General features: G+C 47.9%; 1 protein-coding gene across 1 annotated transcript in view; it reads right to left on the bottom strand.

Annotated features, from left to right (window-relative positions):
• The window catches only part of Notch2 (notch receptor 2), a 142,048-nt gene that overhangs the window by 34,360 nt on the left and 89,142 nt on the right, over window positions 1–18,546 (bottom strand). The window contains 9 exon segments of the mRNA XM_028860929.2: window positions 1,137–1,250; window positions 3,318–3,463; window positions 4,872–5,064; window positions 9,167–9,277; window positions 12,164–12,397; window positions 14,398–14,511; window positions 15,245–15,358; window positions 16,533–16,721; window positions 17,385–17,540. Of these exon segments, the coding sequence (XP_028716762.1) occupies window positions 1,137–1,250; window positions 3,318–3,463; window positions 4,872–5,064; window positions 9,167–9,277; window positions 12,164–12,397; window positions 14,398–14,511; window positions 15,245–15,358; window positions 16,533–16,721; window positions 17,385–17,540 (1,371 nt within the window).

The raw sequence follows: 18,546 nt of genomic DNA, 5'->3' as shown, positions 1-18,546 counted from the left end.
TACCACTGGGGCTGGCTGTATAGATTTGGACCCCGGCACCAATCCAATAAGATTGGTTCTTCATCTCCCCAGAGGGCTCAGCTCAGGCTCAGAGGTGCTCTGACAGGAAGCAGCTGGTTGCCAGGCGACCTCTACTATCAGTGGGATGCTGACATCTGCCCACCAATGAATGCTTCCTGCCTTGGTGTACTGAGTGCAAACTTAGAGGGAAATTAAAAGAAATAAAAATGATTTCATTAAAAGGGGATCAAGCTATGTCTTTAAATCATATTAGTTTTTAGAAGATAGATTGTAGACCCGATCTCTCCACCCTCATGGCGGGTAGCGAGTGCCTTTACCCACCGAGGCATCTCGCAGGTCCACTCACTTGTTTCTGAAGTCGTTACCACAAAATCCACTTTAACAGCCATCCCAAAATGTTGTGTGCAGAAAGAAAGACGGATGACCAAGAATTTTCTCCACAGTATCACGTCAAATGTCAAAAAGATGGGCACCACTGAACCAACTAGGTGCCAGGCTCAAGACATATATAACTTAAAAGAACCAAACACTATAACGCTGAGGATGAAGTAGAGCCCTTGCCTAGCAGGCATAAGGCCCGGGGATCAATCCCCAAGCACTACCACCAAAAAAAAAAAAAAAAAAAAAAACCCACAAACACCAAAAAGCATAAATAAAACAAGCTGTTTCGCTGCCACCATGCTTCCGCAAAGCTCAAGATGTGGCCCGTGAGACCACAGGCCACCAGACACTGGGTCCTCAAAGCAGCATCTCTGACCTGAGTGACTGAGACTCAGGTGCTTGCGCTGCCTGGCACTGGGCCTGCATCCCCCTCTGGGCCTGCATCCCCCTCCAGCCCTGCTGGTCTGCAGCACCCCGCTGTGTGAGGCAATGCACAGCCCTGCTGGTCGGCACCACCCCCCTGTGTGAGGCAATGCACAGGCCTGCTGGTCTGCAGTACCCCGCTGTGTGAGGCAATGCACAGGCCTGCTGGTCTGCAGCACCCCCCTGTGTGAGGCGATGCACAGGCCTGCTGGTCGGCACCACCCCCTGTGTGAGGCGATGCACAGGCCTGCTGGTCGGCACCACCCCCCTGTGTGAGGCAGTGCACAGCCCTGCTGGTCTGCAGTACCCACCTGTGTAAGGCAATGCACAGTGGCAAGTGTAGCCACTGATGTCATCAAAGCAGGTTCCTTGGTTCAGACAGGGGTTTGAGGCACATTCATTAATATTCACCTGGCAGTTGTAGCCTGTAGGGGGAGAAGGGGGAAATGCGTACACCTTAAAACTGTCAGCCTCTTATTACCTCAAGTACCGACCAGTTCTCTTAGTGGTTGGTGGCAATCAGATGTTGCAGAAATGACAATGGTAAAAGAAAAGCCAGTCAGTGGAAGGTCAGAACTGTGGAGGGAAGGCCTGGAGGCCTAATGCCTCTCCAAACACAGTGAATTCTCCACAACGGACCAAGAACTCATTATGGCTGAAAAGCTTGCTGCTATGTCTACACATGGGCCCTTTCTGGTCAGACTATGGGAAAACTCATAAGGAAAGCCTCTGAAAGGTGTCCACTCTTCCACCTGTGTGCAGTCTCTACTATCAGAAAGCTATGGCTCGGAGCCTTAGAAAAAGTTTTCTCCTAATTCAAGGCAGAACATTTATTCCCACTAAAAGATAGGGAGAAGAAAACAGTGTAACAATAAGAGAGAATGAGGCAGCACCAGATATCACCCACCTTTGCACCTTCAGCATGGCCCACACAGACCCTTAACAATAGAAATGCCAGAGCACCATGAGAAACGGGGGGTGGGGGATGGGGGGCAGGGAGACAGAGGCCTGGGCGAAATGGTGTCTACAGCTCTCTGAACAGGTTTTGATTTTATATTCTCATTCCCCACTGGGTCACTGATAAGTAAGTTCCAATGAGATTTTTTTAAAAAATGAAAGTGCTTTTGAACCTACAAGTTTCTTGGCAAATGTGATACAATATACCAGAACATTAATGTCTAAAGTAGAAGCTCATAAATTTGTTTGGTACTGCCTGAGAATCCTTTTTCGGAAATTGTTGGTATTTGTGCTGGGTAGTTTTATGTCAGCCTGACCCAAGCTGAAGTCATCTGAGAGATAGGAACCTCGATTGAGAAATGCCTTCATAAGACTGGGTTGTAGGCAAGCATTTTCTTAATTAGTGATTGATGGGGCAGGGCCCGGCCCATGGTGGGTGGGGCCATCCCTGGGCTGCTGGTTCTGCATATTATAAGAAAGCAGGCTGAGCAAGCCAGGGGAAGCAAGCCAGTCAGCAGCACCCCTCCATGGCCTCTGAATTATCTCCTGCCTCCAGGTTCCAGCCCTGCTTGAGTTCCTGTCCTGACTTCCTTCAGTGATGAAGAGTGATGTGAAGTGTAAGCAAACAAACCCTTTCCTTCCCAGCTTGCTCTTTGGTCATGGTGTTTCATCACAGCCACAGAAACTCTGAGACAACATTGGAACGTTTGGGATTTTTCAGGTGTTGGATAGAGAGAAGATTCTTACAAATAGATGATGAGCTACTTAGGGGATGTGATTATATTTCCAATATACCTTTTACACACATTTAAAACAATGTGTTAGAGTAATATTGTACATGAAATAAAGTTTCCTGAACTTTTACTTCTTGTTGGTGTTCAAAAAGTTCCTGATTTTGAAACACTCCAATTCAGAGTTAGGGATAATCAGCCTGTAATCAAATCGAGTAGTTCTAAAACAGACTGAATGTCAAACAGCCCAACACAAAGACTAGCAGTAAAATAATTTTGAGATTATTTTTCTGCTATAATTCCTCTGCTCTGTATTTTTCCAGAAGACCACAGGATACTGGCTATCCAGAATAGCTCATGTGTAGGAATTTGCTGGGAAGGTCCTGAGCCCACCAGAGAACCCAGCGACAGTAAGTACCATGTTTTCACTCCACTTCCAAGAAGCTATCTGACTTATGACAGAATCAAGCCTTGGCCAAGGAGCTTCAATCGGACACTCCAACTTAGGCTGTCGGGCAGCATGTACCTTTCCCCACAGAGCCATCTTGCTGGCCCCTCAGTGGAGCCTTAACTGTTCATCTGAAGTATTATTGTCCCTCCGGTCTACCTCTCTGGTGGGCTGAAGGCAGAATGACATCTGTTCATGCTTTTACTCCCCGAGTATCTCAGGAATCCTAATTGCTCGGTGTGTTCACTGTATTCGTAAACAGGAGTAACAAGAAGAACCGGCCACAAAGACAGGAACGGAGCGGCGGGCAGCACAGTGAAGCCCGAAGCGGGTCTGGAGGGCCAAGCCTGGCTCACCTTTGAAGCCCTTCCGGCACGTGCACCTGTAGCCGTTCACCAGGTTGCTGCACGTTCCTCCGTTCTGGCAGGGGTTGGAAAGACACTCGTTTTTGTCCACTTCGCAGTTGATGCCGACCCAGCCTGCATCGCAGACACACTTGTAGCTGCAAGAGGACAAGCGTGCTTACTGTACGGGGACAGAGGTACAACTGAGTCACGAGAGACACATAAGAGATGGGTGAGACTAGGTAGTTCCGTCAATTCTCTTTGTTGTGTCTGATATTCTGGGCACAGGGTCTTACTCTGTTGCCCAGGCTGGTCTGGAACTCACTATGTAACCAAGGCTCGCCTCAAACTCATGGTAATCCCCCTGCTTCAGCCTCCCGACTGCAAAGATTACAGGAGTTACCTCATTTTCATTTTCCTATGGTCTGTACTCACATCACCGTTCATATGGAGAGAGTCATGAATCTATCTAGCGTGCTCAGTAGAGAGACCTACCTGGTGCTTCCCTGGCTCACTAGGACACTGGTGAATTGCAAATCTAAGCAATGGTTTGTCAAATATACCAGGCCAATCTGCAGCAAACACTAACACGAACGAAGCGCAGAATGTGCCATCTAGACATCGGAAAGAGGCCAGTAGCAGAGCCCACTCAGGCTTGCTGAGGGCTGACTGGAGTCTTACTGGCCAGTCAGGCTTCGTTCTGATCAAAAACCCTGCCTCGGAATGTACAGCATTGAGCAAGAAGAGGCAAAAAACTCAAGAGACCTAAAATACATACAATATCTGATTTGAACATCATTAGCACTTAAATGTGGTATCAGATCAGTTGGAGGAGGGGAAGGGGGGGTCTGCTGGGAAGAAGGGAGCTGGGGGGGGGGGAACCGGGGAAGGGTGTTTTGAAGGTTGTCATATTCTGGATCAGAAATCCGACTTAAGCCATTAAAAAAACAAGCTTATCTCTAAGACATTCTCCTTTCTTTTAGCCGTTGAAGGTTTGGGAAGTGGCAATACCCATGCTGTTTTATGACAAGCATGTCTTACGACAGAGTTTATGGCATCTCCTGACATCTAAGTCACTCCTGTCCTAAACCCATCAACAGGCCACACAGCTCCGACGGCAGGAAAGCTGCAAACACATTATGCCAACTATGTCTAAAGCCAGCTGAGCCACTTCTACCTCAGAGTGCACAGGTGCTACGGCAGAACGAGGAGAGGCTGTGCGGAGGTGTGTGTGTGTGTGGGGGGGGGGTGTCAATCTAGAACATTCCTCAAATCCCAATCCTGTAATCTAAAACACCATTGCCAGATTCATGAACCACCTGGACCTTCCTGTAGGGTCCTCATTGATTACCATGTAAAGGAGACAGTCCTCCTTATTTCCCAAGAAAGTTGTCAGTCTGAGAAGACAGGCCGGCTTCCGTGGGCAAAAGCAGTGATGTGGAAGACTTCAAAAGACCACCAGAACCTTCACCTAAGTATCAGGTCAAGTTCCCTGTGTTGCGCTAGCGTTTCCTTCAGCGGGGTTTAGAAGCCAACGGGCTCAACCACGGCACAGGAGCTACTCACCCACTGAGGCCTCCAGTGCAGTTTCCATGGATACAGGGACTGCTCAAGCACTCGTTCACCTGTAAATAGCAGCTGGGATGATGGGGTCCCTCGGGGCATATGCAGCGGAAACCATTCACGTCATTGATGCACGTTGCCCCCTTGCGACAGGGATTGGAGGCACACTCATCAATGTCAATGTTGCATCTCTGCCCTGTGGGGGAGGGGCGGCGTTACTCAAATTTAAACCCTCAAGGAACAGGGTTAGAATGAGGAGACACACAGGCGGACACTCTTCACCAAGGCAGGCTGGAAGTGCCATAGGGCACTAGCGTTAAAATTCAAGGAATAACACTGAAAAGCATTTCATGCCATGCAAGGAAGGCACGAGGAGCACTTGCAATTAATAAGGAGGCAAAGTTGTTAACACCACCAGAACCGCACTGCGACACCCTCAGGTAGACTGTTTCTACCTTGGGAACTCAGAACTTCACAAGCACTAAGGAGAACAAACGTCACCAAAGACCGCTAACCCTCCTGGCACTGCCGTGTGTGTATGCTGACTCGGCCTGACACGCATTCCGTCGTTTTTACTCAGTCAACTTCTTACATTTCTATCTACGGCAAATCACAATTAACTGGAATATGAACGGACTGCTCAGTTTAATGTTAAACTGATGAAAAAGAATAGCTATTTTGGTTTTATTCTTAAACTAAGGTTAACCCATTTTCTTCCTCTGTAAAGGAGTCCGTAAGCAAGCATTTACTACCCCCCGATGCTTGAGAAAACATGTCAGTGACTCCCAGTCTATACCAATGGTTTTCTGCAATGTACAAAAATCTCGTTAAAGCAGGATTTCTAAGGCTGGAGAAATGGCTCCGTGGTTAAGAATGCTTACTGCTTGTCCTGAGGACCAGAGTTCTAGCACCCATGCTAGAGGGCTCCCAAGTGCTTGTTACTCAGCTTTAGGGGATCCAATGTCCTCTTCTGGCTTCCATAAGAACCCACAAAAAAAAAACATAAAAAGAGGGAGGGATTTCTAGGCTCCACTGCCACAGACTGCGATGGCTTGGACCTAACAACCACATTTCCCATGGTTTGTGTGGTTCAAACCCTAGGGCCTCTAAAAACCCTGGTGCTGCGGTCCAGGAAACGCAAGCGGGCACACTGAACTTGGAGAACTACCTGCTAGAGCCTCCCCACCCCGGCTTTAGGCAGCACAAAACTGCGGACCAAGCACCCAGTGTCCTGTTACAGTCCCAACGGTTGAGGGTTAGCATTTCAAAATGTTAGGAAAGTAAACTGTCCCCTCTAATGCCATGAGTGAAATCTAGCAAGCCTTATGAAGGAATGAAGTATCAACTTCAAAGTACAGTGTTCGGAATCAGGTTGGAAAGGTTTTTTAAAATTAATTTTAAAAAAGAGTAACACGATATTTATTTAGTTCAGGAAGTTCCAAATGAAAGAGACACATTCTTTAAAGTAAGGCATTCGCAGGCTTCCGGCCTCCCATGCACTCTGAACCATTACTGGTGGTTCCTGTGGTAAAGCCCCACAGTCTGGGAGAGTCGCCATTTCCTCCACATGTCTTGCCTCAGTCTTCCAAGTGTTCAGATGAGCCACCTCACTTTTTAAATCTGTGTGTGTGTGTGTGTGTGTGTGTGTGTGTGTGTGTGTGTGTGTGTGTGTGTTGGGAATAAAACTTGGGATTTGCAAGCACTATACCACTAAGCTATATCCCTAGACCCTCATGTGCCTTTAAACAATTTCCAGAATAAAGCTTTAAGTCATCTTGATGTGAGTTAGCACAAGTACCTGCTTATGCATTCTATTACTGTACGTTTCTGTTTACACTAAGTGAACCAGTCTTTAGTGAATAACAGCATGCTGCATTACAGACTCCGGGGTCTAGGCTGGAGAGCAGGAGTGCTCTACTCACTGGCCAATGTGTACTGAGAATTTCTTCTGTCCTAATGACTGCTGAAGGATGAGAAGGAGGGTCCCTGCCTGCTGGGGGGCGGGTGCTTTCTCTGTAGCTCACTGGTTCACCAAACTGAGGGCGGAACAGCTCCTTTAATGGATGATTAGGAGAACTTAGGAAGACAGTAGATTGGGGGGGGGGGCGAGGTTGGAGCTTTGTGTTTGTTTTCTGGAGGATAGTTTTGGGGTTTGTTTTTCTTTTCTTTTTAAACTTGGAATTGAACCCCAAGCCTCACGCACACTAGGCAAGGACTCCACTCTGAACCCCGAGCCTCATGCACACTAGGCAAGGACTCCACCCTGAACTGTATCTTGAGCCCTGTTTTTTGTTTTGTTTTTGTTTGTCTGTTTCTTACTTTTCATTTTGAAACAAGGTCTTACTAAGTTGCCCAGCTGCCTTGAATTTAGTCTGTGGTCCAGGCAGGCATTGGACTTGTGACAACCAAAACAGCTGGGATTATGGGCATCTGCCGCCAGGCCTACAATCCAAACACCATGAGTGGCTTTGGAAAATGAAAAGGAGTTTATAGGATCACATGATGCCTGACCTTCTCCCAGCTAACCAGAGCATCAAGAGCTCCTGGGGGAACAAAGAAGAGGCGAGAATCAGTCCTGGATTCCTTAAAAAGAGAAGAGGCGAAGGCCTCCCTGGATCTTTTAAAGCTTGTATGAAAGCGGTAGGGGAAATTATTAAAATAAAATAGAAGGAAAAAACCCAAATAACCTCAGAGTTATTGCTCATGAATCTTGAACATTTCCAGCAGCAGATTTACAAAACAATCTCTTGGACCAGAAAAGAGTTCCCAAGAAGAGGGCACCACCCAGTAACCAAAACATTCCACCTCTTAGTTATGTAGTTTCATGCTACACCTTATGTTTATTTTAGAATATTTTTAGCCTATGTGCTCCCTCTTTGACCCTGTTGATTTGCTGAATGTTAAAAACAGAGAGAATATGATTCACTGACATTTAAAAAACTAAGTCCGGTGAGAAACCTTACATAAATCCCAAAGGAAACCACAATGAGAGCCTCCTTGGCCGTGCAGTGGGAATGAGCCTGGGCTCTGGGGTCAGATGCCTGGGGCAAAACCCTGGCTGCAGGGCACTGGGAACACCACTCCACCTCTCCACTCTGGCCTCTCAATACCAGACCAAGACAGTCAACTTGGTCCCTAGCTCAGAATAATTCGTTCATATAAACTGAGCCTTCTCTTCCTGCTACAATTTCAACCACACTGCATTCCAACTGGCCTGTGCATTTTACTCAGCTCCCACTGGATCTGGGAGAACAGCTTTCAGGATGCCCAGGCTCACCAGGCTACCTCAGTGGGTGGGAGGCATGGGACCTTCACCACTCTGGCTTCTCAAGTGACCAGGAAGAACTGAGGTCTGCTGGAGCCACAAAACGTTCCTCTCAAGTGTTGTGGTCATACCACTGGCATAGAGAAATTAGGTACCCAGCTAGTGAACGGCAGGCATTCTCTTTACCTGGCCCTGGATGTCCTTAGACTCTGCTAAAAGCTCTGAAGTGGGCTGCTCACCTGGGGAGCAGATGCCCCTATGGCAATAACTGAAGGATAATATCATATATGCCTCCTTGTGTGTGGTACTGTCCAGAAAGAGGAGAATACAGAGTGCATCCTCATGATGGGACTTTTACCATACTTAGGTGTCGGTGAGGGCCCAGGCTTCCTCTGGAGCCTCAACAGCAATTTTACCAGAAAAGTAAATGACAAGGTTAACAATAACAAGGAAAAAGAAGAGAGAAATGTGTGGACTGCATTTCACCAATGGGCACAAGGGCAAATTCTCTACAGGTTCACACTTAAGGAAGAGTTATAATGCAATATTAATTTACTTTCTTTTCATGGGCAAAAAGATCTTGCTTATTCTAGCCAAATTCGGGTGGTCTCCTCAAATTCTGCCCTCCCCAAACAGGCTCCCAGAAGAGGCAGGACCCCAGGGTAAGCAGTCAGTGTTCTCATGCACGTTTACCTCGGATGCAGCTTTACAGAAGCACTGGCCACTGCCTGGAGGGAGACAAAGGTGGCTTTGGAGGCATTAACTCAAGCACAGTGATGGAAAGTTACAGTCTGCTAGGAATTCTCAAGTAGCAAGAAACATGTGGCCTGAAAACGCTAAAGGAAATTCAGTGTTTGCATTTAGGAAAGGTCTGGAAACAGAAAACTGGTTCAGAAGTACAGAAGCAGATCACAAACTTTTCAGAGATGCTGAGAAACAGGAGACAGGTGGAAAGGTGATTTTTCACTTAGGGGCCCCTTTCCCAACCCGATGGGGCTAAAAGGGGCCCCCCTCCAAACGCAAGGAGTATTACCTGTGAATCCTGGGGAGCAGACACAAGTGTAACGATTGATCCCGTCTACACAGGCTCCGTGCATACAAGGGTTGCTGGCACAATCATCAAAATTAATTTCACAATTAAGACCTGTAAAAGAGCCCCAGAGAAATGATTCTGTATTACCACAGGAATGCCAGCACTTCCGTCCGTGGTGCTATGCGGTCAGAAGTCCGAAGGGGATCCAGACAGTCCTAACAGAACGAAGCAATGCTTTGCCAAGTACAGTCCACAGAATCCAGGACTGAGAAGCCAAGAGGTCTAGACTACTCATACTGAGCCATGATTTGTCCCTTCTAGTCTGTTGTCATGGTAACTGTACAAAGGCAACATAGGTAAAATTGAAAGCATCTTAGCCAGGATCCTCCGGGCAGCAGGGCCCAACTGTAGACTCCTATCTACACATCCACAGCCAAACAAACACGTGCCTGGTTCACCTAAGAACAGCTTCGGGGAAGAGGTGAAAATTTGTCACCTTATAACTTGTTAACTCTCAGCCCTCAGACTGAGAAAGCATCAGAGCCAGGAGGGGCAGCCACAGCTTCAACTGTGAGCTGAAACAGCAGCATTCTTCCCAGAATCCCATCTTCAATTAAACAAACAAACAAACAAACCCCAACACATAAATCAAGGCTAATTATTCTGGAATACTTAGCAAATATTAAGTGAAGGAAATAAACCCATCATATTTAGTAAAATAGCTGATAGTATTTTGCACCTAAAATAAAATTTGAGTTTTGAATTCAAATTTTAAACTTGTATCTATCACCTTAAGCTTGGTGTTTACTGTGGGTACTGAGACAAAACCCCAGATGTATCTTGTGATGCTTGGCTCCTGGTCTGCTCCGCAGATGAGTGACAGTTTGGCTACATTTACATGAGCTTGGTAGATATGAGTAACTAAACAGCAGGGATACATCGATCTTTATAGTTGCCATGGTTATGTAATGGTAAGATAAAGCAATACTCCTATTACATTAGTTAACATGCATCTGAGAAAGCTCTGTGGGTACCATAGACTACCTTGTGGTATAGAAAGTCTAAAAATAAAAACTCATAGTAAGAATATAGGCAGGTGAAACTTCTAGACCTGATGTCACCATGCTGACTCCCCCACAAACTGTATTATCTGTAGGTGGATCAAATATTTATCAATAATGACCACCTCTGTGCTAGTTCCAGAATGCCATACAGTCTTTCTGTGTTGATGAGGCTAACCTCACTAACCATGAATGAGACACTAGCTAGCGTCTATGCTCCTGTACACAGAGAGATCCTTCTAGCCTTTAGCCCTCAACCTATGAAGACAGTCCCACGAAGCCCCGGCATGCCAATGCAGCTCTAGCCCTGGGCTCATGGCTCACTTGAGCACGAGCATCCCCACTCACACACCTGCCCTTTGAGACCGCAGCTCTGCAGCTGCCCTGCTCGGGCGGCCCTCTCCCGAGGTCTGTGATTCTATCGTTTCTTGCAGCCTGTAAGAGGCTCCTATGCCGCTGCTGAACTGTCTGCTTGGCTGTTCTTCCCTAACGATTCTTTATGCTAGAACAAGCCATCTTGGGTCACTTGAAACCCAAAGGAACTCATCACTTCAGCGGTTTATCATAAAAGCACAGAGGAGAAAGGGCCCAATGGTGACTCTGAGCCTCTCTCCCTTGAAGCATCCAGACAGTGAAAACCACAGGGACGGATGCTGTGATGAGCCCTCCCAGACATCAAGCTACCAACAGTGACTGCCTGACACCTGGATCAGACATTTCTCCTCGACAAGTCTACCGACAGTGTCTCCTAAATGGACTCTGCAGCCAGGTCCCCGGCACATGCCAGCTCCTCTCCACTAACTACAGACCAGCAACTCTGTATGCTGCCTGCAGCTCTTTGCTCTGTTTCTGCAAATAGCTGCAGCATGGGATCTGGACTTCCTCTGCATGCTGCCTGCTGCAGACCGTGAATAGCAACTTCTAGCCTCTGGCCCCCAGAGGAAAGTCTACCTGATACACTCTGGCACAAGGGTAGAAGCCCAGAGGAAGAAGTCCTTGCCAACCCACCACTCGCCAGGTTTCCAGTGATGTCTGTCACAATGAGGAAGACGGCGGCCTAAAACAGCCCCTCCATTCTACGGGCATCCATTCAGCTGCTTGTAAATCTCTCACATTTCTTTCGTACTGCAGTTTCTCATGTCTGGGGACCAGCCCGGAAGCAAATTGCTTTTGGAAGGTTTCACAAAGCTCTATTCAGGCCTTTGAGGGAGTTATCTAAATGTGGGGAGGGGGCCCACATTCTCAGCTGTGAAGGCATGGGATGTTTTTCGTATGCTTGAGCAATTCAAAAAGGACTTTGTTTTCAAACTTGGCATGTGTGAGGCCCTGGATGTAGACCAGGTCCTTTGACAAGTTTGAAGAAATGGATTTGAAGGGACACAATAAAATCAGGGCAGTTACCCACTCCTCTACCCCTGCCCCCTCCATAGGGCAACTTCCTTAAGTCCAGGATGACTCCCCAACAAATCACCCTGTGTACTGGCAGGTTCCCTGCTCAAAAAGGCTCACACTGGTTAATCTTCCACTAATACATTTTCCTTTGATCTTGGACACAGTATTTCTCTGTCTACTAGCTACAGTTGTATTCATCATTCCTCTAAAAGGTAAAATGGAACCCAGGGAAACCTGCAAAATGCTGCTGCCTGACCAAATGACTCCAGAACTCCTGATTAAGAGAGAGCTGGCCCTCATCTAGCCAGCAGAACCCTTCCAGGTTCAGGTAGCCACCCAGGAGCCCTGGAAAAAGAGCTGGCACCTTGGCAACTACCAAGGTGTGAGGCAAAGTGTTCCCTTCCCTTAACTTGGCCTGAAATGCCCAAGGCCCCACCAGACACAGGGCTAGAAGAAAGCAGTCATATAAGACTGACGATGCCAGAGAAAAGACCCCAGAGTGCGGGAGGGAGGGAGGGAGAGAGGGAGAGAGGGACTGTCCTACCTGATGTACCCGGTTGGCAATTGCACTGGTAGCCATTCACCAGGTCGATGCAGCGTCCTTCATTCAAGCAAGGGCTGCTGTAACACTCATCAATTTGGTCACTGCAGATGGCCCCCATGTACCCAGGGTTGCAGATGCAGGTATAGGAATCAATCCCGTCCTGACACTGGCCGTGGTGGCAAGGATCTGGGTCACAGTTGTTGATGTTCTCACCACACAGCACACCAGTGAAACCTGCAGAAGGAAGTTTACTGAGGGGTCTTCAAAACCAGGAAACACGCTGTGTTGACCCCCAAAGGCAGTTGTGTCCATTTACCCTGTACATCTCACATCTAGAACGATTCCCACAGCTGGCCTTGGGCAGTGGGAACTGCCTGTTTGATTTAGAATTCAAGCTTGGGGACCCGCGCTCAAAGATTCTCGGGAGTTTGTAGAACTGAAATGCCCTGTGCCTGAGCCCGGGGTCCACAGCCGTCTTCCCAGCCTCACGGGCCCTGGGCTTTGGGGAAAGTGTTCCACACATCCTCCTCACATGTTTGTGTCTAAGCCTGAGCCCGGGGTCCACAGCCGTCTTCCCAGCCTCACGGGCCCTGGGCTTTGGGGAAAGTGCTCCACACACCCTCCTTGTATGTCTGTGTCTGAACATCGTTCCTCCCACACACAGGTGCTGACTATGGTTTCATGAATTCTATCTTCCAGTTCTGACTCTGGAGCACAGAGATGGAGTCTCCCAGCCCTCCTCCCAAGGGTACTATGCTACTAGTTTCTAAATAAATACTCGTTAAATAAAACGAATTACCCACTTCGTGACCATTTCAAAGACAATGAAATAGGTTCCCACAATTGAGCTATAAACAGATCCATGTCCTGCCTCTTCCTAAAAGGCTCAGGACATCTCACTTCCCTTTTATTTTTTAATTTATTATTTTTAATCGGGTGCTGTGGGTGTGTACACGCCACAACACTTACATGGAGGTAAGAAGACTTTTGGAGGTCAGTTTCCTCCGTGCTCCATGGGGTCTGGGAGTCAAGTTCAAGGCTTGTGGGGAAGTGTCTTCACCCACCCCGCCATCTCACCAGCCCTCCTGTCCCTTTCGAACATGAGGTCTGCAGCTTAACCTCACTTCCCTGAAGTCACACTCCACAGAAGCCGGCTGGTGGAGACAAAGCCTGGCAATGGTTTCTAAGAAGAAAACGCAGCTCAGCGGGGCGTCCTCACCCATGGCAGAAGCATCAGCGCTCTGGACACCTGGGGGCTAAGTCTGCTTTCCTGATAGGAGAGAATCCTGTGCACAAGGTTTCTACGCTAACCTGTTTTCTAACCTCTGTTGTGACTCTCTCTCCTCATGACTTTGTTTTTGTTTGAGTGTTTGCCTGCCTGCATGTATGTATGTATGCATGTGCACCATGTCTGTGTCTGATGCCCACAGAGGCCAGAAGAGGGCATCAGATTCCTTGCAACTGGAGTTACAGATGGTTGCGAGCCACTCTGTAAGTGCTACGAACCAGACCCAGGTTCTCTGCAGGAGCAAATGTTCTCAACCACTGAGCCATCTCTCCAGCCCCTAGTCAGGATTTCTGCCTCAAATAATCAAAAGAGTAAGAAGTTTGCTTTTCTAAAAATTTCTAGACCTTCTCTACATTGATGTACACTTTTGTACAGCAAGTGTGATGTGGCCATGTGGCTTAATGAAACCCACTCCCAAGTGAGAAATATGGCCCAAGCCCGGAAATGTACATCTACTTGACCAAATCTTCTTGGGATATAGAATCAAATCATGAGTCGGTTGTTGTCAGTCACAGCCTACTCTCAAGGAAACCTGCATCCTGGACGCAGAAAACCTCTGTACTGCATAAAGGCCTTGCTCAGGAGACAAGAGCCAGGCCCTGCAGAGAGCCTTGGTGAGGGGCAGCTTTCTTCTAGAATTCTCCTCTTCCTAGAGAGTCAGTGAAGATAGCTAGAAGCTTCGCTGCTGCCCAAATCCTCCCTCTAAACACACAGACACCAGCTGGACATGTGGGCAGAGCCACTGTGACGTCAAAAAGGAGGCAGGTGCTGCAGGGGGTACTGTAAGGGCAGCAGGAAGTCTGCAGCAAAAGCTCTCTCTAGCACGAGCTACCCTAACTGTTAGGGTGGAACTCCTTTATGCTCTAACAATGAGCAGCAAGTGGAAAGACAGTCACTCCCCTGGCAGAGGGAGCTCCCAGGAGACGGAGAGTGGGCTGATGCTTACCTGTGGCACACTGGCATTCATAGCCATTTGGATGGTCAATGCACTTGGCCCCATTCAGGCACGGAGTACTAGAGCAATCATCAATGTCAATCTGGCACACTGGTCCCGTGAAACCTTGAAGAGGCACAGAAGAGACACAAATCAAGGACTCACCCACCTTCCTTTAATGAAAGAGTGGGTTCAACCACTGGCAGAGCGTCTACCAATGTGTCACCAAGCAGACGGCTCTCCCTGGCAGGTGACTGAACACCTGGGCAAAGTTTGGAGGTCAGAGGCCCTGGGGTTTCCACAGTCGCTTCTACAGAGCACAGAGATCATCTCCAGAAGCAAGAGGAACTGAGACACTATGGAAAGATAGAGTCTCAAGCTAGTAACAATGTCCCCAGACTAAAAGGATCTTAGCTCTGAAGAGGAAGTGGAAAACGCCTGGCCACAGCAGTCAGCTGGCATGCCTTCAGCATCAGCATCAGCAGAGGACCTTGGAAAAAATCTGATGTATGTTGCCTGCCTAGACTTTAACAGGATAAAATGTCTTGGGACTTAGGAATATGACTCACAAGGAAAAAATAAAATCTTGGGCTTCTGTGAGGTGTGAGCGCTCTGAAAATATAGACACAGACAGGGAGGTCAGGGGCCATTCAAGAACAGACTTGGACTTCAGGCCACGAAAGACTTGGAAGATGTACTGGCTAAAACAGTTTCCCACCTCGGCACACACAGTCTCTCCCCAAGCACTCTCTTTAATGACTTCCTCATGCACAGCCCACACACATTCCCTCTCTCCCCTTCCTGTGGTCAGCTGGCTTGGTGCTCTGGAAGAACACAGGGGCAGGTGGCGGGCACTTACCAGGGGGACACAGACACTGGAAGCGATTGACTTTGTCCACACACTGCCCATTGTTTACACACGGGTTGCTCTGGCATTCATTCACCTCCAGTTCACAATGTACACCTTTGAAACCTGCACAAATGGACCACACATGTGGTTCAGACAGAAAGGAAGGGGCATTCCAGCCAAGAAAGCACAAATGTGCAGCGATGGCTACAACCCCCAGGAACACAAGCACTTCTTCAAAGACAAAGGGACTTTGCTATGATTTAAAAAAAAAAAAAAAAAAGTCCCTGCAGTCAGCAAAGTATCTTTGCCAACGTGAAGGAGCAAGGATATTTCCCTACAGATGTGAAATATCCTTCACAGGCTCATGTATTTGAACACCTGGTGGCCAGCTGCTGCTGTTTAAGGAGGCTATGAAAGCTTTGTGACATGAGGCCTAGCTGGTAGTCTAGCAAAGGGAATTGAAGACAACAGTTTAGCTTTGCTTCTGGTCCTCTTATCTATCTCTGCTTCCCAATCCACCAAAATGTGAGAAGGCCTCCCCACACGCCCTCCCCGCATCTTCTTCTTCCACGAAGGACTGACTTGCCTGTGAGCCGTTAATGGATTCTGTCAGGTACTTCGCCCCAGTGACAAGAAAAGTGACTGATGCACGGGTTACCCCCAGGACACCAGTGAGACAGCATGCAAACAAAGACTCCCTACGTTCTGTGACCGATTTCTAGTTCCTGGAAACTGCCCCCCACTCTCTTCCTAAAGACCAGCTGAACTGGTGCTCTTGGGCTCTTGCAGGTCAGGATTAGGAGGGCCTCCTTCCCAAGGCTAGAGTGCCGCCCGCCATCCCTTATTAGACAGGACAGCTCATCTCTGCTATCACTTCATCCTGTCTGCGTCCTCTAAGGAGTCAAGAATGCACCCTGCAGGAGAGCCCCAGGACCCAACTAAGCCAGGGTCCCCATTCCGGGCAACTGACAAGTGCCTGCACAAGTGTGGCTAAAGTCTAATTCTGTGAATGAAATGCAACGGTGCATGCAATTTATCAGAGGATCAGGAAACTTGCTGTTTAGAGGACTCCAGTGGGAAAGTGCTTCTGAGGTTTTCCAGTGGGTGACGCTGGAGTTGGACATGGTGGTCTGGCTTGAGTTGGTCTGCTCTGCTCTAACTACCCCAGTCGTTTCTTACTCTGCACTTAAAGAGCTTGCACGGCAGTCCTGACTCTGCTCAGTCAGCAAAGGGAATCACGAGCTGGCACAGGGCATGGAATCACCGAGTTCTCTGTCAGCACAGCTGCCCTATTTACCTGGCATGCACAGGCAGGTGAACCCTCCAATCTTATCCAGGCAGGTGGCATCATTCCGGCAGGGGTCTGAATGACACTCGTTGATGTCCATCTCACAGCGAGGCCCTGCGTAGCCTTTCAGACACTCGCAGTGGAAGGCGCCATCTGTATTCACACACTTCCCTGCATGCTCACAAGGATTACTGTTGGCTGTAATACGTAAGAACCAGTTACCAGGACGAAGCTCTTGCCAGAGTCTCCACAAATGTGAACGTTAGAGAACAGTTTGAAAGTTACAACACTTTAAACAAGATCATTCTATTTGCAGGTTTATTCATTAATTTATAAAAAAGAAATTACTAGAGTGATCTCTTATCTTGTGATGGTCTTTTTTTTTTTAACCTCTTACAAAGTAGGACTTTATGTTAATTTTATTTATATATTATTAGTTATGCACATGTATGTGTGTGTGAGGCCCGAAGATGAGGTCATATCCCCCAAAGCTAGAGTTGTAGGCAATTGTGAGCTGCCTGATGTGGGTGCTGGGAATTGAACTTGGATCCCCAGCAAGCACAGTACATGATTAACAGCAGAGCCATCACTCCAGCCCAGGAGCCTCTGCTAAGAATCAAGTCTAGATCTGCCCTATTATTTAATTCCCAGAAGGGAACTTATGGTCATTGCAGGAAAGGTTGGTTGTAAACTGTGTGTGTGGAACAGGAAAAAAAAAATCAAGGTTTAGGTGTGATACCTAAAGTACAATACACTCCCACTGAAACACTTGCTGAGCTGACACGACCTCCAAGCCCAGAAAAGATGGCAGGCACTCACCCATGGCACACTCCAAACCCAGAAAAGATGCCAGGCACTCACCCATGGCACACTCATCTACGTCCTCTGTGCAGTCGGCCCCCTTGTAGCCCTGTGGGCAGGTGCAAATGTACTGCCCATTCAGGGGGTTGGTATCGCACAGCGCCCCCTTGTGGCAAGGGTTGCTAATGCAGGCATCATCCAGATGACACAGGAGACCTGTCTCAGGACAGAGCATAGAGAAGACACACAAACACACACACAAATCTCTTTAGAGAAAAGCTTTTTTCTTCATCAAAAGCAGAACCAAATTTTTAACATCACAATCTGGAGGCAATGTCCCCTTCATTTGCTCCTACATTAGGGACATGTCATGGCCCTCAGCTGCTGCACACAACCTGGGCTCAGACTGGAGCTCTCTGCTAGAGTGCTCCTCCAAGGGCAGGGCATGGATAGGCCAAAGCACCAGAGGAGGAACACAGGAAGATGAAAATATCCTGTAGAGAGTACCAGAATTAGCAAGCAAAAATAGCAGATGTCCAGTTAAATTTGAACTTCTGATAAACATAAAAAGTGTTCTTGTAAGTATGTGTCACATTTGAATTTCTAATAAACATAAAAAAATGTTCATGTAAGCATGTGTCAAACATTCCATGCTTCCCGTGTTTTATCTGGCATCCTCCATCTCCAGTGTCACGTTACCTAATGAGCATGGGCTCACTGGCATCTTACTAGCCTCAGAACTGAACCTCATCTGTCTATTCTCTGGCACCCAGCCAATCACATCAGCATTCCTGGATCAGGTGCAGAGGGGGAGGGGCACGATCTGTCAAGAGCCCACACCTGTGGAAGTGGAGGAGGGAGGAGGCCATACTATTAGGCTTCCTGCTCTGCAAGGTTCTGGTGGGAACCGGATTTTCCAGTCTGCAATTGGCCAAGCCTTCTTCTACAGAGCTGGAGGTGTGGCTCTGGGAAAGGTCGGGCTGCAGGTTTTCTTGGCTGCTGGGTGATTTTCTTCTCCTGAGTCTGCCTCCACAGTGCTCTGCTACTCCTAAAACTGTCAGCTGTCTAGAAAACGAGGCAACTCTGCAGTCTGAAGAGTTTTTTCCTTAACAGACTCTTCAGACACACCGAGATGGAAATGAGCTCATCTCAGTAAATGGGTATTTCTTCTTAAAATGACTCTGAGCTTCCGCGGATTAGTCATCTAATCTGGATTTCTGAG

Source organism: Peromyscus leucopus, chromosome 6, assembly GCF_004664715.2.
Source record: "Peromyscus leucopus breed LL Stock chromosome 6, UCI_PerLeu_2.1, whole genome shotgun sequence".
Taxonomy (NCBI): domain Eukaryota; kingdom Metazoa; phylum Chordata; class Mammalia; order Rodentia; family Cricetidae; genus Peromyscus; species Peromyscus leucopus.
The sequence above is the reverse complement of the archived record's forward strand: the minus strand, read 5'-3'. Positions and strand labels throughout refer to the sequence as shown.